Source organism: Anser brachyrhynchus, assembly GCF_964034855.1.
Source record: "Anser brachyrhynchus genome assembly, chromosome: 6".
Taxonomy (NCBI): Eukaryota; Metazoa; Chordata; class Aves; order Anseriformes; family Anatidae; genus Anser; species Anser brachyrhynchus.
In genome coordinates this window covers 25,610,100-25,630,510 of record NC_137700.1, presented here as the reverse complement: position 1 = coordinate 25,630,510, position 20,411 = coordinate 25,610,100, and the positions used below count along the sequence as shown (strand labels likewise).

At 40.3% G+C, this 20,411-nt stretch overlaps 1 protein-coding gene and 1 long non-coding RNA gene across 3 annotated transcripts; both read right to left on the bottom strand.

The window, feature by feature from the left end:
• Positions 1 to 951: 951 nt before the first annotated feature.
• Positions 952 to 12,553, bottom strand: NPY4R2 (neuropeptide Y receptor Y4-2). The gene is made up of 2 exons (XM_080596731.1): positions 12,394 to 12,553; positions 952 to 6,039 (listed from the first exon to the last, which is right to left on the bottom strand). The coding sequence occupies exon 2, from the start codon at positions 5,914 to 5,916 to the stop codon at positions 4,783 to 4,785; it is 1,134 nt and encodes a 377-aa protein (XP_080452857.1). The 5' UTR covers positions 5,917 to 6,039; positions 12,394 to 12,553; the 3' UTR covers positions 952 to 4,782.
• A 4,109-nt stretch (positions 12,554 to 16,662) lies between these two features.
• Positions 16,663 to 20,297, bottom strand: LOC308197374. 2 transcript variants are annotated; one of them, XR_013952880.1, is made up of 4 exons: positions 19,279 to 20,297; positions 19,072 to 19,159; positions 18,294 to 18,396; positions 16,663 to 17,183 (listed from the first exon to the last, which is right to left on the bottom strand). It is a non-coding gene; the product is annotated as an uncharacterized lncRNA (long non-coding RNA). The 2 variants fall into 2 exon arrangements; XR_013952881.1 differs by having other exon boundaries at positions 16,664 to 17,183; positions 19,072 to 20,297.
• Between the last annotated feature and the right edge of the window lie 114 nt (positions 20,298 to 20,411).

Genomic DNA, 20,411 nt, shown 5'->3' with positions numbered 1-20,411 from the left:
TTTAGTACTACGGCTGATAATCTTTACTATAGTTGCTACTGGACCAAATATGTTCATGCATATGGGATGAATACTACAGCACTCTATAACTGAATGCTTCCTACAAAAGTGGAGTAGAGTCTCATCAATTTAAGTTCTAAATAAAGAAACCACTGGTGATCAATTTCATCCTGGCTTTCCATCATATAATCTCTGTGCTGCTACTGGGCTTCATGTTTACTAAGCATTTATTGGAAGGATAACAAAACAATTCTGACTAAGGCCTAATGAGCATTGTCTGGCAGGAAAAGGCATTATACAAAAGTATAAATCTCAGGCTTATTCTACTTATGACTTCCTGAGTTCAAAGAAGTGACTTTGTTAAGCAAACTGCGATAGTGAGGGAAGGTCATAAAAGCTCTGTGGATGCTGCTGTTCATAAAATTTAAACCCAGGTTACTCATGATGCTAGGCAACAATTTCTATTGAAATCAATGTTCAATACATTCTGAATATCAGCTAGTATTCCATGGACTAGCAATTTAGAAGAGAATAGCCTATAAAAGAAATATCAGGTCAAAGTGTGAGAAGACACATAGGTCAAAGTAAAAGCATCCCTTAATGGGTTCTTAGGTTGCAATGTCTTAATTTACCATAAGCTGTGTTAGACTGCAACACTTTGTATGGTTGTGTACAACTGCATTTGAAAATAGCAGACCTGCAGTGTGTACCCTTAGTGACATCATTACCAACTGCTGCTGCTATCATTTTATGCCATATATCAATAACCCAGGCATGTAACAGGTAACGCTATTGTACTTTTTTCCCTTGTGTGTGTGAATGTAATAAACTGTATAAGAGTCACTGATTATGTTTAACTTTTTTCTCTTGAAAAACACTATTTGAGAACCAAACATTATATGCTTCATATTATGATTAGTATTATGCTACTTTATAGAAGCAGAGACAAAGTAACAGAGGCAATATTATTTTATTAGTTATTACTAGACTTCCCAAAGTGTGCCACTTATATCACACCAATAAGTTGTTTTCTTGCTCTGAAAAATCTTACTATCTCTTTACAGCATGTCACAAGAGGCAGGAACATAAAAAGCTTTTTTTTTTTTTAACAAGCAAACAAAAAATCAGGGAGAAGTCTTAGAAGTGTATGAACTTGTGGTTTACATAGCTCCAGCACGTTTCCCCAACATCACCTTTGTAACTCAGTAGCATGACTTTTTAAAGAGCATACTAAAAAGCATTGCTGCAGTACAATGAACACAGAAGTGCTTGATCCTTGAATCAAGTTATTAGTTATTTACAAGTGGGTAAAATGTATGTAATCTATTTCTGTCCTGTTACCTTCTTCCAGGACTAAAGAGACGGATCCCTTCTTGGTTGTGTTAAAGCCACAAAGCAACAAATGAAAAGGCTCTTTCAAGAGTCATGCAGGAATAATTACATCCAGTCTGGTGCCTTTGCCTTCAAAGGGGACAGAGAACAGTTGCTAGAGCTCTTTGTGAAAACTAACAGCGTAATATTTTCTACTGCTTTGTGCACAGCTACATTCTATGCACCATTATGTCCAAGCAGAATGAAGATGTGGTGATAAAGGCACCTTTTCTGTTAGGGCTATTTGTGACAGCATGATGCCCAGTGTGTAAATGAAGATAGAGCTTATATGTGGCATATATGGTTAGCCCCTTGGAACTTAGATTTTTTTTTTCTGGATTTACTTTATGTTTAGTTACCTAGGGAATTTTAGATGTTGAAGCATGTGCCTCGGGATGAATAGGCAGCAGCTGACTGGGAATTTTCAGGCTCTGCATTTTGTGCTTAGATGTTTGGGTGGAGTTTAGTGGGTTTTAATGTCTAAACCCTTTAGTTTATCCAGCCCAAAGTCCATTAGCAATAAATGGTACTTGACTCCAAGCTTGACACTTCCCTTCTTCACTAGAGGAAGATACATTCCTGTTTGTGTCAGTATGGGTTATTGTAAAATTGGATCTGCTTGCTTTGCATACTTACTTGTAACTGTGGGTACAAATGGCCGCAAGAATCACAGTTTAAGAAAGAGCCAGATACTTCTTGCCATTGCAGGAAGAACTGGCACTTGATGAACAATGCAAATATGGTATGTCAGAGACCTGCTATAAGAGCTATGCAAGTTTTCTATCAAAAAGTTTTCACTTAGAACTAGCGCCAAAGACATGCTCATGGTATTAAAAAACCTTAGGGTAATTGTGTTTCCATTTCACAGAGTGGTGCTTGAAAAGCTGTACATTTAAGACTATAAATCAGCTAATCTTCTATGTTCACGTTTAGCAGGGTATTCTTACTATAGCTTGATATGCACATTAATTAAATGTTGAAATTACAAAAAAGAGCAGGAAGCAGGCAGAATTACTTGAGTAACTGGGTGAAATGGACCCTAAATATAAAAACACCATAAAATTTAATCAGTACTTAAGCTCTCAAATAATACAATACAGTTTTGGTATAAATAAAATTGATTAGGAGAAATTAATATATTTTTACTACTCAGCATTGCATGGTTATATCAGCTCTGGTTTCAGTTACAGTAGCAAACTTCAAACTGTGGTTGAGATAAAGATGAGTCCTCTTGTTCTGTGTTTCTAATGGGATCAATGTCCAGTCTAGAAATGACACTGAATACAAAGAAATCAAGAGAAACTACTTCTCATACTGCAACAAGTAACAACAAAAAATACAATAGAAAAGAAAGCAGAAGCCCATGTGAAAGGAGCAACCGTCTTGCCAGTAACTGAAGAAGATGCAGAAGGAAATCACGCAAGAACTCTTACTGAGATATATAGGTTCTGCCCAGAATTAGAAGGGTGGCTGTGTCAGAACAGCTTCTTCCTTATGACTCTGCATGCAAGAATTCAATGTCCAAACCTGAAGCTTTGCCGCCGATTTCTGTGTCCCAGCTCATGGCAAGGGATAACCTGCCATCTCTGCCAGTTGCAGATATGAATTCATCTTTGTTGATAGCTCTTGCTACCCCACAGTGTAAGAGTTTGATCTTGTCTTCAGATGCTTTGTCCAAAGTCCATATTGCTTGTCAGACCACAGCATGGGAAGCTCACTTAATTGTTTACCAGTCATCTAATTGGAGAGCTTCCAGCTAAGGGAAGCTTTCTGCATAACTGTGCATTAGATAGCTTCAATTCCACGCAATCCCATTGACTACAATAAGTAATGACTACTTAGCGTAACATAATTCAGGTTAGAAGTGACTTCAGTTGGTCACCTAGTCCAGTCTTCTGCTAAGGTTAGTTTAACAACACAGGACAGAATACAGTTCCATATTTCTTTACTATTAGCCTACAGCACCTTGAATTAACATGTTGGTATCCTTTTATACACTTGCCTTCTAATTTATTTATATATTTTTTATTTCATTTTGTTCCTCAGCATGGGTTTCTTGGGTATAACTACTTCTTGGTTTCTCAGCAGTCACCGGGCCAATTTGTTGACAAAGACTGAAAATACCACACATCTTAAAAAGCATGACCCTCGCTTCAGTAGAGCAATTAGACAAAATAGACAATACTACTTATTTACATGTAGCTTGGCTTTAAGATTTGTGTTTCCACCTGACCTGGATTCCACTTGTGCTATTTTTACTGACCTTCTATTGATTTGTCGGAGCTTCAGCTCCATCTTTGTTGCTGATGCCAGCAAGTGGGACGGGTGTCTGATATCTGGTTTTATTTTAACAGGAAACAGAAAACCTCCATGTGTATGCTTATTTCTTCGGGAGTGTATGCACTCTGAAAATACAAGGCTCCCACAAACAGTTTTTCATGATCATTCAGACTTTCTGAATGAGACACCCTGCAGTTAAAGTACCAAGGAGCTAATTAGTACTTTGCTGCTGAAGCAGAATTGAGGTCTTGCTACTGAGGTCTGGAACAGCTCCAGTAATCCAGCCACTTCTTATCATCATGGCATGCACTTTTAGCGTTGTGGAGCTCTGTGACTGGCAGCAGCAGGAATTGCAAAATCAACCAGATTTGTTTCCACATAGATCTGCAACTGTTTTTCATTTATTTAAAAAAAGTGCTCTGCATCATGTCTGTGTGCTTCGGGGGTTTAATCCACAGAGTAATGTTTTCATTTGCCACTATTCCTCTATAAGTAACTTTCTTCTTTATGTAACAGGATTGTTGTTCTGTGTCCCTACTTGGTATTGCCAAGTGGCTATTCCCAGGCCTGTATGATGAGAAATTCCAGGCATCCAGTTTGATGTGAACTAGATCTGTTGATACATTACTGTTACCTAACAAGCTGTCAGAGTTAGTAAAGCACAAAAATGTATATATTTACATATCTCTGTTCCACTGGTGTGTCATCAGTGCATAAAAATCTTACTAATACTGAAAAATGAAGCCTTCACTAATGCGGCTTTTGGCAGCCCGTAGAACTGATATTGGAAGCCTGAGATTCTATCTCGGCCGTGGTGGAGATGTGAGCTTAGCTAATGAACCCCACGTCAGTCTATGTGCAGCTGCAGCTTAGTTACTGAGCTGGTAGAGCAGCCAGTGACACATCAGCCCAGTCTTCTCAACGTCTGTACCGCCTCAGTGATGTGATCAGCTTGGGCACCACAGGAGCTACTGTATACGTTTATGAACTTCCTTCGCCTGTCCTTCCAAAAATCAGGCAGCAGTGGGCTCCTGTTTGCATCCCAGCTGCAGCATCATCAGTTGCTTTTTATACTCACAGGTACTGTTGGTGTGTGGTGTCAATGCAACCCTCTGAAATGTTTTCTGCTAGCTAAATGGAATTATGTCTGCAGTTCAACATCAGTGAGCCCTTGGAGATTTCAGTCTGCATGGTGGATAAAGGTAAATGATCATATTCTTCCATGGATGCAGTTACTGAATTATGCTGGCAGCTCAGAATCAGTGACTTCACTTCTTTTTTGAAGTTGCTGTTTAGGAAACCATAGATAACGGGGTTGACACAGGTGGAAGCCATGGCTACCAGGTGGCACAATGAGAAGATCAGATTGTGGTGGCAAGGTGAAATGATTTTGTAATTCCAGTCCACAATGGTGTTGAAAACATGCAGTGGTAACCAGCAAACAGCAAAAGCAGCAACCATGGATGCTAACAAAATATTTATCCTTCTCAGCTGAACTGCTCGGTTGCTGTATTCGCTCTTCTCAAACATGTCTTTTCTTTTCTGTAGGCGTAAGTAGATACGCAGGTAGCAAAGTATAATGAAGAACAGTGGGATGCAGTACTGCAAGAGCAGTAAGGTGGTGGTGTAGATAAGTCTGTGTTGCTCGGAAGGCCATGAGTCAATGCATATGGCCTTGTCACTGGAAAAATTCATGATGTGTGAAAGCTGCTGGTACAAGTCATTAGACAAGACGGACGTGGTCAAAAAGGGCAAGGACATGAGACATGCTAAAGTCCAAATGACTCCAATTCCTAGGTAGGCTTGGGAGATACTTGGCCTCCAGCCAGTTGGGTTTATGATGAGCTGGTGCCTTTCCAGAGCAATAAGAACAAGGGATAGTATTGACACTGTCACAGATGTGCACTGAGTGAAAGAGGTCATTTTACACATGACCTCCCCAAATATCCAGTAGTCCATCATGGTGTAAACAATGGTGGAAGGCAGGCAGACAAGACACATAAACAAGTCTGAAATTATTAAGTTGGAAATTAGGATGTTGGTGACGTTGGTCTTTTCCTTCTGCCTGGCTATGACAGCAATCAGGCAGATGTTTCCCACAATGCCTAGGACTGTCTCCAAGCTATAAGAGGTGGCCAGAAAAACAGTGAGGTCAGTGACATTCCTGCACTGATTAGAAAGGTGTGAGGGGAAGCTTCGGTTTGAGCTCAAGTTCTTACTGTTCAGGAAAGGAAAACCATCATGAACAGACCTTGTCTTATTCATCCTGGACCCCAAAATGTTTATCCAAAAAGGCGATAATCAAATATAGTCTGGGTCTTCTAAAAAGGTTTTATCTTCTAAAAAGGTTGTATCTGTTCTGTTTGGCTGCAGAAGGTCTGGATATGCCTGCAAAGGAAAGGAAAAAGATTACTTAGTTATGCCACAAAAGACTAGTCAAAAGGGTAGTGGAGGGCAGTGGGACAGAGAAGCAAACACCAATGACTCTGTGTCTTCAGCTCCCTTTCATATGGCTTATCAGATCATGACATGGAACAATTTGCTAGAGTGTGGTCTAGTGGAAATCTGTAGAAATAGATTAACTGTGTTTACTGGTTATGAGGTTACCCTAGGGATTTAAGAATATTTTCACTTCATCACTTAACTCAGTGCAGTATCTTAAACATGACAAATGCAGTAGAAAGTTGGATCAAAACACATCTGAGAATAAAAATCATGTGTGATTCTGGATTTGCAAAGTTCTGATCCCATACTGAGTGGAAGGCCCTTTGTTGGGGCTGCATTTTCCTTCAGTCAAGCTAAACATCAATGCAAAAACTAAGGCACATTAACTGCATAAAACTAACACTATCATATCTTAATGTGAGTTAATTTGTGCACTGAAATCATAATTGCAGCCAGAAACCACATTTGCTTGAGACAGGATCACCATGCAAAAATTCAGGCTCATATCCTCAGGAGGGATAACATGGGACAATTTTGAAAGAGTCTGAAGGAATTCGAAATTCATTATTTTCCAGCTTCTGTGCGGCTGCAATAGGTCATGGGAACTGCAGTCCAAATTCCCTGCTTCCCCTTTCTAGATGAACCCCAGTGCCCACAGGGCACTGATACCTTCTTCTGGGTGGCCAATGTGGCCATTGTAGGGCTTATCGGGGATATATTCCAATCTCCTGATTTTGGCTTTAAGAATGGGTGGTTTTGACAACTTCTCTTAATTTCTTGCAATAAGCTTCCTTCCTCAGTAGAACTTCTCTCTTTTCAACTGGGAGAGTTCAAGTGTTGTAGCAGCATGTGCTATCTACTGGATGCTGTTTCTGCATAGGCATTTGGGACTGCTGCTTAGCCGTGGCTGCAATCCCTGAGCTGGGATTTTCAACGGGCTCAGGGAACCGACCCCACAGAGTTAATTGGGGTTGTATGTGTTTGGAAATCTCCATCACAGGAGTGCCTGGGCTCTACCAGAAGGCTTCTGGGAGGCTGCCGTGATCACCTGGCACCACCCGTCCTTCCCAGTTCCCTTTCCCACTCTGCATGGAGGATAATATCCTCTTTCCTCTTTGTTACTAGCTCCTTCCCTTCAGCCAGGCATTGGGATACATTGATGTAAGTGACTACTCCTTGCCATAGCTCTATAATCCTGACTTTGGAGTCCACATCTTCCTTGTCCAGGATTAGAAGAAAAAATCTGACCCTGCCCTTCTCAGGTCAGAGGCAGTTACATGCTGTACGAAGGCTTGTAATGTGAAAAGTAAATAAATACACAGGGAATGACACTATTTACCCATTGCACAAGCCTTTCCTCAGCAATAAACTGCTACTCAAACAAGTTTGTGAGGTTGTGATAAATTTCTCAGAGCTTCAGAAAAACAAGTGGTCAGAAAATTAATACATAAATAAAATGGTATAGAGAGCTTATCACTGTTTGAGTAGCATTAACTGCTGAGCAACTGCATGCATAAAGGTAACTAACACTCTAGAAAAAAGTGTCCACCCGCCATGCTAACCTCTTTTGTTTGCCTTGGTTTTCTCTTTCTGAAGCATTGCATCTCCAGAACTGATAACAAAGGCATAGTGTACAGTAAATATAAAGGTGTTTTGTGATGTTGTTCTGTTTGATCAGCAAAAATTAGTAGAGGCAATTCCCTTTTTTTTTTTTAAACTTGCTGATTTATCTGTCTTTGTCATCTATCTTTATCTGTATGTCAGAGATGGTTGACAGAGTAAGATATTCTAACCTTTTTTTCCTCTTGCTCTTTTCTCAGCAGTTTAAATCTTAATTAAAGAGGATGACAGAAATTTTCCAAATTGTGGGTATAGGTGTGACTCTTCCTATCCACTTTCTTTTGTGCTGTTACTCAAGCCCTGCGAACAGGTTGATTAATTTTCTGAAACTAAAAGCAGCAGTGGTGATGTGTAGATTGCATAGTTGCATATGCGGAGGGTTAGTGAGAGTCTGTCTCAGCATGAAGATGGTGATCAAATGAAAAACCAGCAACCAGCCCCCTAGTTTTTAGTGACTGCTGGCCAGTGGAGATGCTGCATATGGAATAGAGCAGAGGGATCAGCAGCCTGCAATATGGTTTGGTACCAGTTGAAGGAGCTCAGTCTTGGCATTTGGACAGGACAAACAGACTCTGCTGTAAGTGAACACATGGGCCTTTTACTACAGTCCCAGCCCAGTATCCTTAGCTACAGTATCCCAGACAACAAATACATGGTTCTCATATTGCTTGAAAAATGTGTGCTGTTATTACAAACATCTGTGCCCCACAGAGTAAGCCCTCTCAAGGGTGCCAGACAGCTTTGGACACACTGAGGGGTCAGTAAGGAGAACTAATAACATTTGAACAAGGAAATGAAGTATTGGAGCAACCTGAAAAGTGGAAGCTAGATCCCACAGCTTTAAGGGGCACGTTCCCAAGAGGAACGCCAAGGAGAATGTGGCTGTGCATTTGTTGCAGATGGCACTGCCATGTCTCTGAAGGCTCTGCAATGCATTTTGTTGGCTTAGGAATTCCCTCTTTAATACTTTGCATTCTGTGGTGTCTCTCACAAAGTGACTGGCAAACATTTCCTGGTCATGTATCCTCATGGTACTGCCCACAGGTATATAAGGAATTACCCTCTTATCACAGACCAGGGGAGTGAGACAGGGAGGTGCAATGTGAGTGTCTCAAGGAAATCTTTGGTACACTATGCAGGGCTTAAAACTCCCTGTCAAACCTCGCGTGTTTGGAAAAGTCAGAGCCTAGCTCACTTACATGCAGAGCTCTCTATATCTCTTATTCTGGCAATCATGATGTAAAAAGACATTTATAGAAAAAACAGGAAAAATAAGTATTGTGGTGATGTAATACTTGTGTGTCCTGTTACAGTATCCTTAAATGACAGATTCTTGGGGTCAGTTGCTGCAAAATTGCTTGTCATCTCAAAATGTTTGATTGCCATTTGGTTTGGTCTAAATTAAGAGCTAGTAATAATCAATATGGACTTACTCTGTTTAGACAGTTCAGTCAAATGTTAGCTAATAAACTAAATCACCAATGCACATGGAAAAGAGTGTTAGCTCCCCTTGCTGTATTGAATGCTTGTCAATTACCCACTAAAACATAGCAAAAAATTAAAGACAAATACAACATTTTTTCTCCAGAAACTAAGCAATACTGAATTGGCTTGTAGGAGTAACAAACTTCCTAAATCAGTTTGGAGAGGGAGTTGGGGGAAGAGTTGGCTTTTTTCTTTGTTTGTTTTTAAAGAGGGAAGGTTATAAATATGAATGAAGATATACATGCAGAACTTTTGAACTTCAGGAAAGAGGTCAGTTATAAGAGCTCACATGCTTCAAAAGCAAGGTTTTCTAATTGATGCAGCAAGAGGGGCATCTCTGAAAGGTAGGCATCACAAAAGTTTGCATCAACTTTACTGTATACAGAAAAAGAAAAATGACTTTCCAATTTAATCTTATTCTAAGTTAGATTCTCCATTTTTATCTTTAACAGACATTCATTATCCTGTTTGAAGCAAGGAAATAGAGCGGCCAAGGTGTGAAGAATTTGCCTTGCTAAACAGCACAGCCCTCTAAAGTAACAAATATAACTCAGGCTATATAAAAAAAAAAAAAACAACAAAAAAAACCCTGTAATTAGTCAGTTTGAACGTTTTCTCATAAAGGGATATCCTATATGTCCCAAAACAAAATCTCCAAAAGAAAGGGAGTTCTGCAGAAATGGCTCAGGGAAGAAAATGAACTCCCCAGTGGGTTTTAAAGAGAGATTGCTAGACAGTAAGTGATCCCAGTCAGTTAATACATGACTGCCCTTTAGAGAGACCCGTGGACTTGAAGACATGCCATTTAAATCTCTATGAAGACTTCTTCTGAAGGCAGGATAAAGCATGGCACTACTGCTAATAATATGTTCTGTTGCTAACTGGGAATGGGTAGATCCTTCTTGCGAAGCTAATCAGCATCAGCCCCTCCCTGCAATCAAAAGCCAGTTTCTATATAGCTGTGATGGACAGAGTGGATCGATTTCTACATTAGATATAGGTAGAAGGAAAAAAAATATGCTTGCAGTGTTTGTCATTATTATTTGGTACTCAGAAGGAATTAATTGTCAAGTTCAGAACTTAATCAGTAGCTCAAGCACTGTTTGCTGCTTTCAATCCATAAGTCTTCATGAGAGAAGTGATTCTTACAGCCAAGTGGTTGTATTACTTATTTAAAAAGTTATGCAAATTAACTTGAATAAAGTAGCTATGAGCTGTCTCTTATAAAGTAGAAACAAATGTGCAGTGGAAGGGTTTACCAGAACTCTGAAATCCATATTGCAGATTATTAATGGAGATGGTGGTAACTAACAGCGGTACCCCATTTTTGTCTGCAGTTATGTTATCTCAGTAAAACGGAACTGCCCTGTTTAACCTTATCTCTTGGAGAGGGGTTAAAAATCAGGTGGATATAGTTATAGGCTCACAGGAAAGCAACACTTAACTAGAAGAGGGAACCTGTCACTGAGTATGCACAGACATGTCACAGCAAAGTGAAGTCTGTAAGGGATTTGATATAATGAGATTTAGTGGTGAACATTTTATTAATCTTCATCTTCGTTAAATTCTGTTCCAAAAGTATTGGGATTAATGATAACCAGAAAGTCTTTGTGGCACACTGCAAGGTGGCAGGGAGCACAACCAAGCCTCAGAAATCTCCCAAGAAGTTGCCATCTCCTTCTTTGACCTTGAAAGTTTGCAGAAGTCCCGGTGTGCAGGGGTTGGACCTTTCATGATAAGTAAGACTGGATCAATCTGTCAGAAATAGTCACCTGCTTGGTGGCATATGGTGGTTGTGTATCCATACTCTCTGAACTCAAACCTGCAGAATGATGCCAGGGTAACTTTAAAAAAGTTGTGGTATAGGTAGGAACTCTAAAACCAGTAAGACATGCCACAAAACAATGGGAAAGGAACATTTCATGGAGCTGAGAGATGTCCATTCAAATGCTTTTTTCTGAATGGGATGGAGGAGGGAGAACTCAGGGGATCACCAGCTCCAATGGGTTAAATACCAGGTTTGGTATCACCATATCCTGTACCAAGCTCAAGTCCTTTTGTTTATTTAAATAAAAAAAAAAAAGGAAAAAGCTCATAAATTGATTGAAATTTTATTTCCAATTAAACAAAAGTAACATTCATACCAAAATAACTTTTTTTTTTTTTTAATTGCATCTGAAAAATGTCTTTTTTCCTTTCAAATTATACTTTTAATGTTTTGGTTCAGGCACTGACTGATAAAAACAATTGTTTGCACAACCTTAATCAAAGCTGAATGATAAAGTTAAGTATTTAGTAAGGCCTCCCTCACTTTTATAAACCTTGCTAAATTGTTACCATTAATAATGATATTAATGTTTATTGCGGTGGTGTTGAAAAAACTAATTGAGAATAGGTCATTTTGTGCTTGGTGCTATACAGGTCTAGTGGAGGAGACAAGTCTCTTGACAACAGAGGTGGACAAGAGTTAGGGAAAGAGCTTAAAAGTATGCAAACAGAGCAAAGTATTTATTACTGTTTTTCCTTGCCTTGTGACTGAATTCAGAGCGCATTGATCCCAGTGGACTTTGGATCAAGTTCACTTCATATTTCTGCCCTTGTTTCTGTATGGGTTTAAAACCATCAAGAAATCCACAACTTTTTGTGGAACTGGACTACGTAAGAATCTTTTGCTTTTAGGAATTCAGTCTGGGCAAAGCCTCTGAATCAACAGCTTCTGATGAATTTAAACTTTACATCTCTGTCAGTTCCAAGGGCTCAATTTTAAAATTCAAATGCTAATTGAACGCTTTTCATTCTTTCATGTTTACCCTAATAGTTAAATGAATGAACAATCATATCTAAACTGGTTTTAATTCATATTCTCACATTCTTCTAAAACTTGTTTATTTAAATCGTATTAATGTAATAACAACTCAGCAACTCTACTGTAAAAATTTCTGATATATAGTTCATGCCTCACATCCTAGGTTAAAGTTTCAGGTGAATCCTTAGTTAACTAACTGATTTCTGACCAGAAAATGTTATCTAAGGCAGAGCAAGATCTGAGCACAAAGGGAATTAATAATGATGGCATCATCTGTCAGCCACTCACGTGAAAGTTGAATAATTTTTTGACAATCAAAAGTGATAAAGAGATAAAGAGATCGGAGCTCTTACAATGCTGAAATAAATACTTTAGGAAATTCTTACCTCTCACTGATGGAGAAAATGACTGCTGCTGCCCATTTCTGCCTTGGAAGAAGAGAGGACTGTTGTAGCAGCAAAGCAAGATCTTCTGTGTTTTAGCAATCCAGAGGAGACGCTCTCCTCGCTGTTTCTGTAGGTAAATTGGATGGTAGTTCTCTCCCTCCCCCCCTTCCCTCTGTTCAGTTTAGCCAATTATTCCTGCTTCGTGGTGTTGGTCTGACTTAAAAGTTCGGGCTCCCTCTGCTGTTCCGTAAATGTAGAAATTCTACAGATGAAATGCAGCTCCAGGAAAGAGCTATGAAACGATTTGAAGCACTATGTGCACCCATGCTGCACATAAGCATGTACATGAGTGGAAGGAGAGGGGCGAAGTACAGGAATGAGTCCTCACTCTGTTCTCCTTCCTGAGGTGAGATTTCTGTAGGTTTCAAAGACAGTTTTTCCTCATACATGTAGAAAAAAGTTGACAGTATCATTTTTTTTTCCCTCTCTCCACCCCAGTCCCCCTACCCCTAGTCCACCAAAGAGCAGAATTGGAATTTTATTTTAGAAGGATCCAGGCTTCAAGTCCTTAAATATCCAGCTTGTGGAAGGGGAAGATGTGCACTATTACCCATGCAAAGAACTCAGAAATCTGAGAGCACTGAGAAATTTGGAAATGGAGGAAAAGAAGGATTTGCCAAGTGCTAGCTTTCATCTTTTTTTGTTTGTTTGTTTGTTTGTTTTGTTTCCCCCCTTTCTCATGAAAATCCAAGTCAGAAATCAGAGTTGCAAATTTTTATCTTGCATTGAGAAAATACACAAACAGAATATTTTCAAGGGCTATACCAGAATAACCTAATTTTTGTCTTTACTTAAAGTGTGTTTTAAGCTATGGTCAGCTACTAACCTAGTCTAAGGTAGGTCTATTCTACCTACTGCTGTTCTGGGGCCCTTCTAAAGATGTATAAGTAGTTGTAGTAAATGCGTATTTTCATTTGTAGGCGTGTAGTATGTCAACAGAAATAAAACATTTCAATATCAAAAATAACTACAAGCTCTTATCAACTAAACTAACAGTGAAAATAGTCATTTATTTGTACCGTATTCTTTCGTTCATTTTTTCTGGTACCAGCTATTAGAGGAGATGTACCCATCTATTAAGCTCTTAGCTGACATCTTTCTTCATTAAAGAAATAAAGCAGAAACAGAAATGTTTAAAATATTTCTAGCATAATGTGGCATTTCTTGTATCTTATGATGCTGAGAGGCTTAAAACTGGAATCTGTATGATGAGTGGTATAAGCTAGGGGGTGGTCCTTACTGCTCCTTTCTTCAGTGCATGCCCAGGTGGCTTATTTTGTGTTACTTATTCTTCCCAGCCTCTTTTTCAGGAGCTTTATTTACCACTTAGCTTTAAACAGCATTTCCCTTTTACCCAGACCCCTCAGGAGGAGATGACCTTTCTGATCTTCCTAGGGAAGGGGACATGAAGCCTGTGCTTCCAGCTGAGAAGGCAGCAGCCCATGCAGATCCTCAGCCTCTTGCCAGCTCCTTAGGAAGTAGAGGCTTCCTATCTTACTGGAGCCAGAAAAGCAGAAATGATTTATTTAGCTGGCCTGTTTACTTCTGTTCCTTCCTTAATTTATTTATCGTATGTTTATTTGTTCTGCTGTTCAAAGCATTAAAGAAAGGGGAGGGAAACCACTAGGAAACAGACAGTACTTTTCCTGGGGAATATTTTGATTTATGGCGCTGTTCTTCCTCTCCCCTTCGGCTTGTGAAAGTGGTCTGCCAGTAGTATCTCCACACCTCCTGAACAGTTAAAGACACACTGTGTCACATTTATCCTCTCAGTTCAGACCTTTGGGCAGAGCCTCCAAACAACAAATTAACATCTGCTCTCTTCTTACAAGCAATGAAGAACCGCTGCAGCGCTCTTCCTGAAAGGCTGCTCAGGCCTATGCAGCCCAGGGATCAGGAAATGACCTGACTATGGATATTTTTCTACGGCATCAGGGTCTTTCTTGACAGATTTTGGGGATGAACTGATGTATCAAGGTTCTGGCCATTTCTGGTGAGGTGAATGGGGCTGCACTAGAGTCCTATCTGGCACTGTACGATGGGGACCACTGAGCTGTTATTTGTGGAGAGTGTCTGCGCCTGCAGGATCCTGGCCTGCTAAGGCTTTTGGCAAATGCACAAGCAGCACTTGTAAGAGGGTGCCCAAGCATGGAAATTCCTTTTTATCCAGGATACTTGCTGCTGCAAAGCAGCACGGGAGGGTGGTAGGTCCAGCTACTGCAAGCCACGGGCTGGTCAGACTGGCTGTTTCTGTTCCTGTCAGTTGGTTTACATTGACTCTAGCAACCAATGGACCAAACTCTGTTTACAGTTGATAGGAAATGGAGTAAAACTGCGGCTGGCATAGCGTAGGCCTGTCCTCCTACCCACAGAGTGATAAGAACACGTGGGCCCATTTGCTGTTCACAGCACGTGCTCCTGTTATGGGAAGGCACTTGGGAACCAAATTCTTTTCTCTACAGGTGTTTTATTTTTATTTTTTACTTTATTTTATTTTATTTTATTTTATTTTATTTTATTTTATTTTATTTTATTTTATTTTATTTATTTTTATTTAAGACAGTTGGACTCCACAAAGACAACCTCTTTCAAGGGAGGTGCATGGGACGCAGTCCTCTTTGTGATGGCCAGATAACTCATTTCTGCAAGAGGTTATGGTGATAGCAAAGTCTCTACCAAGAAACATTCACTGGGTACAGTAAACTGTTTCCCTGGAGGAAAGGGGATTGACATAGCACTGGGACTATGACTGCACCTTGGATGTTTCAAGGGTCTCCTGCAACATTCTTGTGTCAGGCTTCCAGCCATATCAGCCTTCATGGATGGAGCCCTGAGGCTCTGCCTTTCTCTCTTCTGAGCCTGGAATTTCAGAGGCCAGTTCTCCTACAGCACATTTAGGAAATCTAATTGTGGTCCATCATCTGGAGTTGTGCTCTCTCTGGCACTGTTAAACAGGGAGCAAACAGTGTCCACAAAGAATAGGATGGGCTACTTGATGACAAAAGTATTATGGAAAAAAATGCACCATAGTCCATCAATATGCTAAGCTTAACAGGTCTACATTGCATCCTTGTAGGAAGTTTGAAGAAGTTTGGTTTTGGTTGCTTGGTTTTGTCAGAATCTCCCTCCCTCTCAGGAAGAACTGATATTTTAATCATTTTCATCCTTCTTCACTTTGTTCGTACCCCTCCTTCAACAGTGGGAGCTAGTGAACCTGATTTCCCACAGACTGTTAGCACAGAAGAGACAATGGGCAACAAATCTGGGGCTAGGCTACGGCACTCCCTGGGGCTAGGCTAGGCACTCCTTTACTCCCAAAAAGGCACTGGGAGATACTGTCTGAAGGAGCTGCTAATCCCGAGGGCCACAGATTTAGGGAGCTACAATTGTACAATTGTATTTCTCATTTTACTTACTTTCTCAAATCACCTTAATGACTTTCTGGTAGTAGACGGAGCCATGGATGGATTTTCTTCTAAAAATTGGTAAGCTGTTTTCCTTAGTATGTACACTGCACTTAAAAATAGACCACAATGGTTATGAAAAATATGTTGGTGTTTCCATCAGCTGAAATATTTCTTTGTAATACACTTCAGCAAGATAGAAGAAAGGGCATGAAGAGAACACCATGATGTCACCGTTAAATAAACTCACTCAGATTATTTATCTGGGCCTTTAAAGTTGTACAGTGCTCTTGTTATAATTGCTTTTTATATTGTATAAATATGTTTTATAGGATATTTTTATATAAACCTCTCTCATGGACTTTGTACTAGGCACAGTGTAGCGCCTAAAGTCTACTCTCTAAACATATTTTATAGTCTGGGTTTTCTATACAAACAGCTTTCACAGGGTTGTTTGTCACTGGACTTTGGTCCAAACACGATTATTGCAGGAAATTCAACACCAGTATGGAAGGCTACAGAGCTATTTATATGGCATTTCTTTGCAATAGGTTGGACTCCCAGGAATGAGCTTGCCATTTTTGTAATACAGCAGTTATCTCCTGAAAAATATGTTCCCTTGTACATCTGCACTAATGGATTGACCTACAGAAGGCACCAGGTTGGGGGAGGCTTTCAAAGGGCTGTTTTCTGCTTTGTTTTATCCTGTTCTAGTGTACAAGTCCTTGGGAGAAATGTCAATGGGTGTAATAGCATAATGAATCCATTTGTCTGGCAGCTTTGTGTAATATCTGTTACTCTAATTGCTAGATGATTTCTAAATCAATAATTAGGTTTGCAACCATGTTTTTATAGACACCATGAATTCTTCTGTTTTCAACAAGACCACTCAGTAACTACGTGGAAGGAAAAGAAGTAGTATGGTATATGTGGAAATTTATTTAACTCTGGATCCCAGCAGGAATAAAGTCACAAAATTATGTATGGTAAAGCTTTGTTACAAATGTGTATATAATAAGACAAACCCCCTAGTGTCAGAAATGAGACAGACATGCCGTAATTAGAGTTGTAAAAGGCATGAGGTGAACCCATTCCTCCTGAAACCATGTTGCTATGCTGATTTCCTCTAAATGAGAGATCCAGAATATATTCAACTTCCAGGGACACGCAGAAGAGGAGAAACACATCACATGGACTTAACCAACTCCATTGTAGACTTTGCAGCTTATGTCAGGGTTTGTCTTCTTCACTACTTTGATTGAACAGCTTTTCTTGTGGAACAGACCAACGCAGTTTGCCCTGTCATAGTTCTTGGGGATTACAACTCTGTCATTTGAAAAAGGCAAAGACAAAAATCAGAAGTTAAGGTATGGATTGAGATATGGGTGCTTATTGAGCCACAGCCGATCTGGGGAAGATACATTATGGCTTGGTTTGGCTTGTAGACACCATTAGTCTAAGCGCTAGGGATTACAGTAAGAGAAATACAGAGCCCTGATCATGTCTGGTCACAAATGAAATGATTTACTTGTGTCTTCAAGTTCAAATACATTTCTCACTGGTCATCCTGTTAGGGATTGGTATAAATTCTTGCATAGAGACCAAGTGGGGATTAATTCTGTCTTTCCCATTCAAGCTAAGGCTTTTTTGTTGTTATTGTTAAGAACAAACCATTTAAAGAGTGCTGAATCACCCTAGCATGAATACCTCCCAGATGAGGTACCTCCCCTTGTCTTACGGCTGAGAAAAGCCAGAAATATTCCCCACTACAGGTTCCTCAAGTTGTATCTTTCCTCATAGACCCTGTATGGGACTCTTTATCCTTCACCCCAAAAAGTTTTTTAGCCTTCTGGGGACATAATCGGTCCACCCTATTATACTCAGGAAGACATCTGTCCTTGATGTGCCACCTGCTATCCATGAGATGGGAACACACAAGAAGATTTAGAAACCAAATGATCAGAGCAGAGCATGTGTGTCCTGTTGTGCTAAGCAGGAAAGATGAGCTCGTAGCAGCACGGGGAAGGGTGTGGAGCAGCACTGGCCTGATTAAATGCTTGCAGGCAGGCACTGGTCTGGAGCACAGTTTCAGGAGTCCATATGTATTTGTGTTATGGGGCGTTTAGCTATCTATAAACAAGCTGCTGAACATGAGGAGGAAGAAAAATGAGGATAGAGGGAATCATACATCCAGTTGTCATACACCCATGACCTCAGTGTCAGAATCACAAGAAGGACCAGGTGATATCCCAAAAAAGTCTGTGTTGTTGGCAAATAATTCTGCTTGGTCATATTTAGAGCTAACTGAGAAACAGGAAGAGGAATTTTGCTGGAGTATGAAATTCCAGTGCATGCTGTCACTGAGGCTCTTTAAGTCTGAAAATTTCAACCAATTCCTGAATAAGTAAACCCAAAAAATAATTTAGGGTAACTTACAAGCTGCAGCAAATCATTGCATTCATCTTACACCTGCATTGGTAACAATCTTCAGTCTTCCACACCGCACCAAAAACATAAAGGTTTCTGTTTGAAAGGCACCCTACATGCACACAGCAGAAAATAATAGTCAGTAATTCAGTATGAACATGTATTAATAGACATAAACCACAGTCTCATGTTTGTGGACTGGCAATCAAATCACTGATTTCCATAGAGTCACATCAGGGAAGAACATGACACAGTGCTCTACAGAAAGGATACCATGTCTTTGCTTCTGTAGTGTGAGATTGGAGTGTATGACATCATGATAAAGTGGTAGCAATCACATACTAGAGGAGCACTATTCTGCTAGTGAAATGCTTTAGCTGATGGCTATGGTAGGATCTCTCTGCCCTTTCTCATGCTCAACATACAAGTCTAGACTGTAATTTCTCCTTCCTCCCTCCCTCCACAACTTTTATTAGGTTTCAACTTGTTCTGCTAAACTGAATTTAAACACCAGTTGTATAGTTTTTGCTTTGATTTTAGTGCCAGGTACCACTCAAGTTAGTCAATGCTGCTTGAAAGTACATATTTTTTGCCATGCCGGCAAGAATTTCAGCTGTCCATCAGATAGTGTCTCTCTGTCCAGAGATGCGTCCAGACGGGTTGGTACATGAGTGTGTAGCTGTTCAGATCATTCTTCAACACAGAATGTGTTATACTATTCCAACATTTCTAACATAATTAGGCTTTCAATCTCTGCTTCAGGGTTGTCAGGTATTTTTGCCATTACCGTATTTGCTGGATGGTCTAAAGTAACAGCGAGCATCACACAGAGTCCCTGAGAAGAGAAGGATCAAGCAGAAGACCAGCAAGAATTTCTACAAAAGAAATGGGAAGCTTTCTTTAAAACTAGGTAGTTTTGAAAAATACTTCCACTGTACATACACACACACACACACAAACATATATAGAGAGAGAATATAAGCTGCTGACTTACCATACTTGCGTGGACTGCTCAAATCCTCAAATAAGGGGCAGCTGTCTATTTATATACAGTGAGGAAACAATGGTCAGTGCAAAGGGAGGTGATGTAAATGTGAGCACCCGGGGCACCAGTGGACACTCTAACCTGTTCTTACCATCGATCAGAAGGTGTCACCTCAAAAAGCCTGCACTGATGTACGTCGGCATCTTGATCTCCACTGTGCCAGCGTAAATCTTAAGAAACTACAGCAGATACACTAATTTACTCCACATCCACACTGATGTCAGGGGAAGAATTTGACCCCCCAAAAGCTATGCCTTCAGAGCTGGCAGGCTATCAAGAAACAGTGGGGAAAGGGCACATGTAAAGCAAGGCAGCCGCACACTATTGTTCGCCTGACCTGCTGCAAGGAGATCACCCCGGGTACAGAACAGGTCATTCATACAGTGCAGTGGTGTGGAGACGTGGCTGCTGTTCTCAGACTGATTTATTATAATTTCAATTATTTCATATGTGACACATTATTTTGTCCATACTTAGTGAGCCGCAGGGCCTAGCTGTAGAGTGTTGTATCTCTCAGTTGCTGATGCAAAGCCAGGCCGAGGAGGCAGAGACAGATCACCGTGAACAGATAGCACCTTTTTGTCAGCAAAAGTGAGATGAGCTGTGTGTGCATTGCCTTGGTCCAGAACTGAATGTAACAGTCAGGACACTGGTTACTCATGGATTCCTGACAACAACAATAGTGATGCTAAGGACTGGGGAAGGCAAAGGAAGCAAAAGTTCCAGTTTTCTTTTACCTTACGCATTCCCTGCCTCTGAAACAGCTAGGATCTTACAGCGTTATTTCTGGAGATCATGAGGACATTTTACCACAGGTGTCCAGGGCTTTCACAATTAGACTGTTGCAATACACAGTATATGAGGCTGCATATCAAAATCAGCCAGGAAAACGTGCACAGATCCCAGACTGTCTTCAGCTGTGTCAGGGACTGTAGGAATCCACTGCTTTGCTGAGCCGAAGCACAGGCATAACAAGTTTTAAAAGTTATCAGAGGATTCCCAGCATAATGAGTTGCAATAATTCTATTAGCACGGGTCTTTCAGCAAGCCTTTCCTTGATTAGACACCTTGGTTACTCATCA